The sequence below is a fragment of the Arachis hypogaea genome, chromosome 5 (genome assembly GCF_003086295.3).
Source record: "Arachis hypogaea cultivar Tifrunner chromosome 5, arahy.Tifrunner.gnm2.J5K5, whole genome shotgun sequence".
NCBI lineage: Eukaryota > Viridiplantae > Streptophyta > Magnoliopsida > Fabales > Fabaceae > Arachis > Arachis hypogaea.
Window position 1 is genome coordinate 34,350,291 of NC_092040.1, and position 12,383 is coordinate 34,362,673.

Below are 12,383 nucleotides of genomic sequence, written 5' to 3' on the forward strand. Positions count from 1 at the left end.
CATGATCAGCCATGGACTTGGTGTCATCATGCATAGGTTTTCTGATGGGAGTGTTAGCAGGAATTGGGATTGCAGTTGGACTGTTTGGAATGGGGATTGGGGTAGGAGGTTCTGGGTCAGGATCAGCTTTATCATGTGGCATTTCATTTAAGGTTTCCTCAAGGGTGTTCTCCTTGTTTAACTCACCACCAGGCTCCTCTTGTTGAATATAATCCTGACATAGCACATCTTCTTTCCCCTCCAACAGTTCGGGTGTCAAAACTCCATGTTCGAAATAAACATCTACTAGGCCATCATTCATCTGTGCATGGAAGCACATCTCCCTTAATTCATCATCAGTGGTCAGAGCTCTCAATCCAACCTCCAAGCTCCTCTCCGGAACCAGCCACCAACACTCAATTACCTTGTCATATCCCAACTCCTTGAAATAGTTCCTGATGAAGAAGACATCAAGTCTATCCTCATCTAAATCACCTAAGCAAGCTTTATTGTCAGGTGAGTAAACCAACTTTCCATCAGCATTCTTCTTAAACGTTCCACCATGATGGAACATTATATCCAGCAACTTCTCCATCTGTATTGAAAAAAAATATACAACATTTTTACTAAAATATAGAATCCACAATCAACAACAGATCATATGCCAAAATCCCTAACTAACAACTACTTCAGTCACCATGCCATTATAGAAATTTCATATTTTCGGTTTGAAAACAGAGCATTCTGATTACCCCTACTCGCACCACCCAATGCAAAAACCCTATCCACTAAAATAGCATCCATGGTTTTCCATCAATCTACACCAAATTTCCAAGTAAAATCCATAATGTACGATACCTTACCACTACGTAGAACAGAAAAATACTATGTAATATTCTGCATGCCTACCTCTGTCACAGGAGATTCCAGGCAGAATCTTTGCTCCTTCCTTCACCGATCTTCAGCCAACGATGAAGAGGTTCCACTGAACTCCAGATTGTTTCACTTCGAAAAGTCACGCCAGGAGTCTAGAATGCCAGGGTTTGATGGTTTCAGTTCGCAGGAGATGAAGAAGACGAAGTGATCTTTGAATATTGGGGGAGGGGGTTTGAAAGTTTTGTAGATGCTGAGTTGAAACGGTGTCGTCTATTAGTGGGTTTAGCGCCAAAACCCAATACGACGTCGTTTTCGTTCATCCAGCGTGGCACTCATTCGCCACGTCACTCCCGGCGGTAAGAAATCTGGCCGGAAAATATGCGGGGGACCAACTTGATGCATTTTTTTCAATCTGGAGGACTAAATTTGTGCAATTGGGAACTCAGGGACTAAATCGGTGCATTTTGTGAATCTCAGGGACCACTTTGGTGTTTAACTCTCTCAATGTTCAGCAATTGTCACGGGCACTCACATTTTCTCTCCTTTTATTTACAACCATTTACACTGTGCTCAGGTCTCTGGTATCTCTTTCTCAGACAATGTTATTTAATGGTTTACGCTTATGTCACGGGCTTCTTTGGAGCACCGTCCACTGTCTACCATTCTTTATAATTTTGGAAAACTTTTAAAGTATACCGAAATTATGGTGTTCTAGAAAATCGATAATTTTAATTATATATTATATATATGTATATTTTTATAATTAAAATTAATGGTTAAAAATTATTAAAACACTAATGTATGATACATTTGAAATTTTTTCTATAATTTTATATAGCTCTCATAAAGATTCAAGTATTCAATCATGTCTTATTCTCCCATATTTGAAACTCAATTGTCATGAGTACATTATGTATTTGGCTAGGAATTTCAAGACAAGGACAGTGTCTTGATTCTTGGAATGTTGCTTTCTTTTTTTAAGAAAATTGGAAATTAGGAGTTCCCTACTTCCCTGAATTATTCTAGCTAGGTATCAAAACTATTTTTATTTGGCGTATCAGAACCATTTTCTCTTCGTATAATTAAATACTAATTTTTTTTTTTAAAAAAATGGCAATTGATATATTAAGAGAAAATACATATATTACATATATTGTTAAACTTAATCAAATATATTCGCTCAAACATATTAAATAATCTAATAATTCATAATACATATTATAAGGTTTCTTCATTTAATAAGTAACTACACACACATATATATCGCACATTTTTTATACATATAAAACTAATCGAAGGGTAAAAATATAATATTGTTATTATTATTTTTACAAAAACACTTTTGACGGAGTGCAATTTTTTAAAAATCTTTTTCTGATAAAAAATATTTTAGAGAATGAAAAAGCATCTTTTTAATATTATTTAGAGATAGTTTGAATTAATTTTTTCAAGAATTACTTAATTTTTTAATTTTTTTATATAAAAAAGGTTATTTTACAATTGAAAAGATTTTTAAATATTAAAAAGTTTTTCTATTTTCTAAAAACAATATATTACTGACTTTTAGAAAAAATAAATAATTTATTTTTTAATAAAAGTATCATATTCTTGTTAAAATATATTTAACATTTAATAAAATCACTTTAATTTAAAAAAAATCCACACAAACATTTATCCGAAAAAAAAAGACTTTTTCCTAAATAAAAAGGCTTTTTGAAAAATGTAAAAAGCATTTTTTATTCTCTCCTTTTCTTATAGAAAAGCATGTCACAAGAGGCAAAAAGTAATAACATACACCTATATTATTATGAATCATCATCTTTTTCAATAAATCTGCATCTCACCATTTTTACTTTACTTCTATTATAAAATAAAAAAAATGACTAACTTATTCTGTTGTTCTAATTTAAAATTTTGTTTGTTTTATACACACGCGGACACACGCGCACGCGCATATATATATATATATATATATATATATATATATATATATATTTAGAATAAAAATAAAATAATTAATTTGACATAATTGAAAAATGAAACAGGATAAAAAAAATACTCATATAAAAATAAAAGCAGATAAAATATTATTTGTCTTTAAATTTTAGACTGAATTTTAATTTTGTCATTAATATTTGAAATATTATATTTTTATTTTAAATGTCTTATTTTATTTTATTTTAATCTTTTGATTAAAATTATTTTTTTCAAAAATTATTTTTTTATTATAATTTTCTTTTAAATAGTAGCAAAAATCGAAATTATAATAGTTATAACTATAGTGGTAGTGATTTATTGAGTGTAAACAGCAAAAAAATAAGAGAAAGAAAAATAGAATAATAAAATATAATGAAATAAATATTTAAAACAAAATTAAAATGTTTTAAATTCTAAAGACAAAATTAAAATTTAACCAAATATTTAAAAATTAAAAGAATATTTTATTCCATAAAAAGTACCTAGAATCACTATTCTTTCTTTTACTTATTTTCTTTTTTCTTTATTTGGGTACAAATTCCTTGAATGACTTTAGAAGCAAGGCGCACCAAGTGTATGTGCGCCTATTATCTATATAAAAGTAGGTCCTTAAACTCTTCATTCCACTTTTCCTATGTCCCCTCACCTTCAACAGACAACAGCCAACAATGATATTCAAAGCACAATAATAATACTACTACTCTTCCACTCAAGACTTGAAAACCCTTCTTTGTTATATCATATCTTTCTCAGTGCAAAAACTTTTTTCTTCCTTTTAATTTTTCCCCCCTTACCCTCTTTATTCCTAACTTTCACCACTCCTATAATATAGTCAACACTTTCTTACCTGTTTCATACTTAGCTTTCATCATCTTATTCCTCATACCATTATACCATTCCCGGCATAATAATAATAATAATAATAATAATAATAATAATAATAATAATAAGAATTATGGGATTCTCTGAGAAGCCACCACAAATAACAGAAGGAGGAGGAGGGGTAGACTCAGATAACAATAACAGAAAATGGGTCATCGCCGGAACGTCTTTGAGAGCGCCATTGAAGCCAATTTACACCGTGATTCCGGTGGATCAGAAAGCTAAACAACAAGAAGAACAACAAGAAGAAGAGTTTTCAACTTCAACAACTCCAACGGGAAAAGAAGCAAGGGTTCCAACAACTTTGAAGTGTCCACCGGCTCCGAGGAAGCCAAAATCTTCTCTCAAGTGCAACTACCACGGCGCCGGCGGTGGAGCTAGGGAGTTCTTCACTCCGCCGGACTTAGAAACTGTCTTCATTCGCCATGTTGTTGAAAGGGCTAATTGATTGATTTCGACTTAGGAGTGAATGCTATCCTATCCTCTCTAAATTAACATGTAAGTTATATGTGTTACATTTTAATTGGGGGTTTATTTTAACCTGAGTTACCTTCTCCACTCTTTCATCGTCGTTGCGCCTCCTAAGCATCACCATTTCATTAGTGTTTTGTTTTCTCTTTCCAAATCATTCTTCTAGAAAAAGTACTCCAACTCTCTCTAATTGCGTTTACTCCTCCCCCACTCCTTCGTCGTTCTCATTACACCTCCCAAGCATCACGGTCTCGTTGGTATCTTATTTTATCGTCCCAAATCATTCTTTTAGAAAAGGTACTCCAACTCTCTCTAATTGCATTTACTCCTTCCCATTGTACTCCTTCATCGTCGACGTTACGCTTTCCAAGTATCACCGTCTCATTGGGTGTCTTATTTTCTCTTTTCAAATCATTCTTTCAGAAAAGGTATTCCAACTCTCTCTAATTGCATTTACTCCTCCCCACTCATTTGTCGTCGTCATTGTGTCTCCTCCCCACTCATTTGTCGTCATCATTGTGTCTCCTAAGTATCACCGTCTTATTGGGTGTTCCATTTTCTTCTTCTGTCTCACCGTATTTCAAGATATTATTAACTCATGAGATTAAAGTAACTAAGGTTAAAATAAACACCCAATTAAAATATGACATATGAAAGAGGATAACTTACATGTTATTTTAGAGAGGGTATGGTAGCATTCACCATATATATATATATATATATATATATATATATATATATATATATATATATATATCACTCTTGCCTTGTATACTTATGGTACGGTGGTTATGGTAGCTATGATTCAAATTAAAGAAACCCTTTTTTACTATTTAATAATGTTTTTTAAAAAATGTTGCTAAAAATAATGTTACCAAAATGTAAAAAGATGTGACTTTAATTTTAATAATATTTACTTAGTCGCTATATATATATATATATATATATATATATATATATATATATATATATATATATATATACTGTATAAAATATTTTATATAATTATAATTATTTTTTTAGATAATTATTCATGTAATTAATAAAAATAATAATTATTTTGGATAGTATAATATTAATTAAATATACATGTAAAATTATTTTATATTGACAGTATATTAAAATTAAATTTATATATATCTTATTTAATTTTCTTCCTTAATTAAGTCTTAAGCATTTTTCTGTTCTAGGTAGCAACTTGATTAACTCTGTAGTTTATATAGAAAGAGGGATATTAACCAGGTCTATTGTGTAAAAAAGCAGTGCAAAGTACAAATTAAACAAATAAAATTAGGCTTATTTTCTTGCAAGATGTTTGGTTTATTTTATCGGTTCCGCTACGTTACCAACAGTATATCTGTCAACTTTTGTCAACTCTTATTTATAATTGTGTTTTATGGAAGTGTGTTCATAGATGTGTCTAATAAAAATGTCTTTTTTATAACTGTGTTTAATAGAAGTGTTTTTATAGATATATTTTCTGGATGTGTCTCTTTATATATGTATTTAAAATATATTAATTATTAGACACATCTACGAACACACTTTCATGAAACACAAATATAAATAAGAGTTAGCAGAAGTTGGCAGACAATATGTTATATGTTGGTACCCTATACTTTTTTTTATTTTATTTTAAATGCCTCTTAAAATTTTAACTAAATCAATTTAAAAAGATGTGATTCTCTTTTTATCAGATCGTCATAAGTCCTTTGTTTTATTTTTTATTTTTAAATAATTAGGACTTTAATTTAGAGCACCCGCGTATTATTAAAAATGAGGCAATTGTATTTACTTGTGTTGATTGTATGTTTTATCTTGAGCATGTTGAGGATATATATAATTTAACTTTGTCTTCCGTGTGTTTCTTTTTGCTTTGTTTGATAAATCATATGTGGGGTTATGGAATAAAACATGAATGAGTGTTTCCTTATCTAGTAGGAAAATGGAAAATAAATCTGCGATTACCAGCGATTCCAATTTTATGTTCCCGAATTACAGAGAATAATTCGAACTTCTGTCTTATTCTTGTTGTGCAAAAATAGGATATCCATCTAAAATAGGTGCTCGAATTAATATATATATTATGAGCGATACGAAAATAAATCGAATAATCTCTTCTTTTATTCAAAAAATGGTATTTTTAGTTTGTATAGTCCAATTATTGATCCTGAAAATTTAATTTCTACAATAAATTTTGGTAGGTCACTGACATAATTAGTTCTTTATTCATAATTCGGCTATTTACTGAAAAACTATTCCTGGAATATGGGAAGAATCTCTTGGGTAGTGACGATAAAAAAAAAAGATTGGAATGTTGTTTAACTTGCTTTTGTAAAATGTAAAAAATAAAAATAACAAACTTTTAAATTTGACCTAACCCGGAGATCTTTTTTTCAGTCATTCATTGAATGATAAATCACGACAAGTGATAGAGATACGCGATTTAAATAACAGAAAATACCGCCTTGTTTTCCATTGTAATTGCCATTATAGCACGTGTGTGGCCCAGTCCATAAGAGCCATACGGATTTGACGTCATCCCCACCTTCCAATATATCATTGGCAGTCTCTCGTGAGTGCGTCGTCCTGTACTTTTTAGTTTGTGTCGGAGCCATTTTGGTGGAGCATACTAAACCCACTACGTACCACACTACTGGGAGGTTCACTTGAATACCGAGTCTTTTTCCGTTGCAAATTTGACGTCATCGTCACTTGCAAGATAAGGCCGACTGTATTAAACAAGTGAGAAAAACCCTTTCTATTTAGTAAAACAACAAACAAGAGATTGAGCTACGCAAAAGTCTACTTTAGAAAAAGACTAATGAACAAGCAACGACTTCTAACATAGGGGACACACTTGCGCGAAAGCCTACTTTAGAGAGGCTAACAACGCACATTTGCTCGCTAGTTGCAATAAAAAAAAAACAGTGCACGCTAGAAAGTGCTTTGAATTCGAAAGGCAACCATATTAATCTTTCTTCAGACAAAAAATTAGTCCAGACTCTCCTCTTTCGTCATGTCAGAATGCATTTGGAATGTCTAACTGATGTCTTGCTCTCTAGGTGCCAGCTGTCCTCGTATAGAATTAAAATCTAACGTGTAAGACTCAACTGCCAAGGATGCTCCCTCTTGCGAAAGATACAATGCTCTTGTGTGAACCTAGAGACACCAACTTAGCTCATGTTAAGTTAGTGTGGACACTTGACTTTCAACCCAATATGACAGATTACACACTAAATTCTCATTGTATCATCCCTTTTTTATTGATAGGTTAGTGGATTAATATCATTGCATTATTGATAATCCATCCATGGCAATTTAAGTAACTGAATTGAAGAATTGGCCCAACTTATTAGCGTATATATGAGGGAATATGTGATTCTCCTTTTCATAATTATTCTCAGAAAAAAATTGCAAGTCCAATTAAAATTTAACGTGCAGAAATTTTGAAACAGGTTGTATTTTGATGTGATGTGCACAACACTAAATTAGTTCTTATACAGAGGGGTGGCAAATGGGGAAGCTTGTCTTGTCCCGCCAAAAGCTCGCCAAAGTTCGTTAAATTTTTCTTTTTTTTATAAACCATTAAATATTAAACAATATATATAATCTCACAACTATTTTAATAAATTTATAATTTTTAAAGACATAAAAAAATTATAATTTCTAAATTCACAAACATGAAAGTTTTTATAATTATGAATATGTAATAAACATAATTATAAACAAAGGTTTTTGAAATAAAATAGTAAAACCAACATTGTCCAAAGTAAAACAAATATTGTCCAAAATATATAATTAAACATCTTTAAATTTACAATCAATCAAAAAGAAAATATAATCCAAAATATAACTTAGAACATCTTCAATTATCATCTTCATCCTCTTATAGATCAATAACATCATATAAATTTGTAAAAAGGTGGCCTTGACAAAAAAAAGCCTGGCTGGCCCTGTCGAAGTCCGCCAAAGCCCACGGATTATGCGCTGCAGGTTAGGCGGATTCAAATTTCCAACGCTGCCTGCCTTTTTTGACTGGTTACGCAGGCCAGCCCGGCGAATTTTGGCCAGTTTTTCAGCCCTACTTACATATACTATTGAAAGATGTTCACATATGGCAGGATGGTGGAATGGTATGCGGTATTACGTACTTGCAAAGTATTGAGATTTATTTTATAAAATTCTGACGGGGCAAATGGAGGTCATGTGAGTTATATTGGACATAAGTAGGGATGGCAATGGGTATTTATGGATCGTCTTCATTTTCAAAATTGTTTTCCGTTAGTTGGGGCTAGATACCAGTTTAGAATTTCACAAGTTATAAAACTCGAATTCGTCATAAGTATAGTTCTAAACCGGCAAACAACTCTCAATCAAAGTTTAGAAATTATCATAATTTAAATTAAATAATCGGAAGTTTTAAATCCTGGGTCATTCCTCACAGAATTGCAGTCGGGTGTGCGTATCATTGGCTATGAAAAATCGGGAATTTGATAGCAACAAACAAGAAATGTAAATAGTAAGAAATTAAATGAGCAAGTAATAGCTAAATAGCAAAGGGAATTGAACTAACACAATTAAAGAAATTAACTAAGAAAGATCTTGGTAAGGATTGATAGTTAAGGATCACTATCCTTGTCACTAACCACAACATGATAATTACAAAGAGCAAATCTAATTCGTCAACCTCTAAATGGTGAGAAAAGTCAACTGGGCTTAATTAATCCCAATCCATAAATCCTAATTGACTTACTAATTGAATTAGCAAAATATTAGCATCAATAGAAATAAGATTAATTAAAATCTCTAAATTATCCATCAACTTTGACATTAGTAACTCAAGGTCACCTAAATTAACAATCCAAGTCAAGAGTTAAAAATTTTACTCCATAACTTGTCCAAGTATTTTATCAAATACTTGGAGTGCAAAAAAGTAAAACATGATAAATTGAAAGAATCAACTAAAATAATGATAATCTACTAAGAGAATTCAACCAAAACAGATCAATTAAACATTACTAGAATATAAAACATCAAATTCATTAATATAAACCAAGAATTCACAAGTTTATGAAGTAGTAAACAAAGTAAACTACAACTACTAAATTCTAAGAGAATTGTAGTGCAAGAACAAATAAATAAGTATCAAAATTACAATTAAACAAGACAAACTTAAAACTAATAAGAAAATTAAGTAAAACCTAAGGGATTCTAGAGAGAAGTTAGAGATTTTCTCTCTAAAATCCCACTAAAACCTAAGAAAATAATGTGTAAAAATATAAGCGTATGAGTGTGTGTCCTTCCTCTATCATCTTGGCACCCAAAGTACTTTAGAATATAACAAGTGGGGAACTTTTGGAAGTCCAAAACGAAGATGCACGTGTTTTATTAAGCCATATACGTGGAGATTTTTTGCTCACGCAGAAAATGCTCGCGCACGCAAGAGAATGCTACTCACGCGAGCAATTCACACACGCAAGAAAGGCTTGCCTACGCTAGAAATTTGCTTGCGCGAAGATTGCTCGCCCGCACGAGAACTTCAGCAAGCTCCACTCCAAATTGCTTCCCAAATTCGCTTCTTTGCTCCGTTCTCTTCGATCCTTTGAAACCATTGAAATACCTTAACCCTGAAGCACTTAATCAAAATTGATCACGGTATCAAATGATATAGAAAGGAATTGAGAAATCAACAATTAAGAGAAAAAAAAAATATTTTTCACTCATAAGTTCATTGAAAGCAATAATTGAAAAACTCTATGAATTAAGCCAAAATTATGTGATTTAGTTGATAAACTCCATACTTTTCAATACAATTTATAACGGCAAAATGGAGTTTATTATCCGTCTTCGTCTCATTTCCGTCGCGGGTTCCCACTTATTTTCCCCGCGGATATCTGTGGATTTTAAACTTAAAAAAAAATCATACAATTCAACTAGAATATATCAAATTAAACACATTTAACATTATCAAATCCAATTCAACATTATTCAACAAAATCTTTAACAATCAAACTAAATAAAACTGTAATGATACAAATTTAAATAATTAGTTAATGCAAATATATATATAATGCACGTTATAAATTTATTTTTAAATAAAATTGAAAAAAGAGAAATTAAACATATACTTATATCATCATCAATGTCAATAGCTTGTATAGTAAAGTATTCAAAATTCACCTTTGATGTTAAAGAACCTAAAATGTTAAAAACAATTAGAAATTAACATAATTATTCAACCATAATAATGTCAAAAAAATATTAGTATTACTTATCACTTAATTATATTACTTTTGAACTCATTCCAAAATTAATCTTGACAGCACATCAGAGCCTCTAATATACGCAGAAGTAGTTTATTTTTATGTGGTGTGATAATCTAGCCACCGTATTAAAAGAGGACTCCAAAGCAATAGTAGAAATTGGAATGACAAGAAAATATCTTGCAATTTGTTACAAGATTGGAAACTTCAACCCATTTATCTTTCACCAATCATGTTTGATTTTTTAATTTAAGTAAGACCTTTTCATCCAAATAATGATCCAATTCAGACCTTGTATTAGTAAATGCTGACTTTTGGTTAATATACAATGCAAAATAAACTTTTCAATCTTCATTCATGTTAGGATAAACAAATCCAGACCTTGGGGAAGTAGATCTTAGAGTAACAGATGATGCATTTAACCCCTTTCTCTTCCTATCCTTGTTCATATATTCTTTAACCAAATCTTGACAAATATTTTTTACCTTTTCTATTTTATCAAATGCACTTGCTTCATATATCTTAGGAAAAAAATAGTTTAAATAATGTATTTTGTACCTAAGATCCAAATAGTTTTCAAAACCACACTCCATTGATCACACCCCAATACTTCTTAAATTTAGTAATCATGCTTGTTGTCATTTGCTCAATAACCTCATTACTACAAACTTTTCATTCTAGCAAGGCTAACTTAATACAAAAAATTTTAGAAAATTAAACATTAGAGGTGAGATAGTTAGTACCAAAAAATAACTCCATCACACTATAGAACAACTTCAATCTTTGACAAATTTTCTTTGCCATTTTCCAATTAGCATCATTAGTCAATGTCTTATATCGAGACTCATGGGCAGCAAACGATCAAACACATCCTAATATTCTATTGCGACCTCAGGCATAAAATATGTAGAATTTCACCTAGTTTTACAATCAAGTGCAAGGGATTTACCAACGAAAATGTCCAACTGTTGACAAGTTTCTTTAAATTTTCTCTTCTCTCTTAGGAGTTAGTTGTTGTTTTTCCCCCTAAAATAAATTTATTAGGTGTCAACTTAGACAAAATATGTTCAATCATAACATCATTAGTGTTGCAGTTATCAACTGTTAATATAGATTTTTTTTATCAAGATTCCAATCCATCAAATATTCAACCAATATATCAGAAAGGGAAAGAGTAGTATGAGGAGCATGTATGTAGATAAACCTAAAATTATTAATGTGCATAATTATAAGTACAAAACAGTAATCATATGTATTAAAATCTATAAAATCAGCAACCATATGTATTAAAAACTACAAAATCAGCAACTATAAGGATTCAAAACAACCTATTATATCAAATATCATCTCGTTGTATCTCTCTTGGTTACCCTTCTAATTCATTTCTTCCATGTTTACCTCTCTAACTACTCGAACTCTCGTTGATCGACCCTCAAACATATTGAAATTTGAGACAAATTGGTCAATTTCCTGCTCATCCACTTCTTAGTGTTCTATCCATACCCAATACTCATCCTTGAATCCATTACGATAGAGGTGAAATATTATATCTGAAGGTCTTAACCACTTAATCAGCCGACACTTATAACACGGACACCTAGATACCCCTTGAGACCTAAACGATTCCATGTTGAAAACATATGAAACAAAAACGTCAACCCCCTGAAAGAATTCATGTATTAACCCCCTTCCCATCCATTGTCGTCCCTATCATACATCCACAGATGATGACTTGGAATCATCTTACAATAAATACCGAAGAATTCATCCAACAACTTAACTTATTAAAATTTTTAGAAATTTAGCAGGGTGTCTCCTATAATTAGAATCTCCAACCAAAATTCGATTATCGTTTTCTCACAAGCCAAACATATTTTAAACAATTTAAACAAAATTTTGGAATAACTTTCCCTCAATTTAGAGACATTCACC

The 12,383-nt window shown here is 31.1% G+C and overlaps 1 protein-coding gene across 1 annotated transcript; it reads left to right on the forward strand.

Moving 5' to 3' along the window:
• Nucleotides 1-3,437: 3,437 nt before the first annotated feature.
• Nucleotides 3,438-4,280, forward strand: LOC112801168 (cyclin-dependent protein kinase inhibitor SMR6-like). Its single transcript, XM_025843747.3, has one exon. It carries the CDS (start codon nt 3,788-3,790, stop codon nt 4,160-4,162), a length of 375 nt encoding a protein of 124 aa, XP_025699532.1. The 5' UTR covers nt 3,438-3,787; the 3' UTR covers nt 4,163-4,280.
• Nucleotides 4,281-12,383: the final 8,103 nt, after the last annotated feature.

Coding starts and splice junctions, on each gene's coding strand:
- LOC112801168 (XM_025843747.3), top strand. CDS start 3,788: ATGGGATTCTCTGAGAAGCCACCACAAATAACAGAAGGAGGAGGAGGG.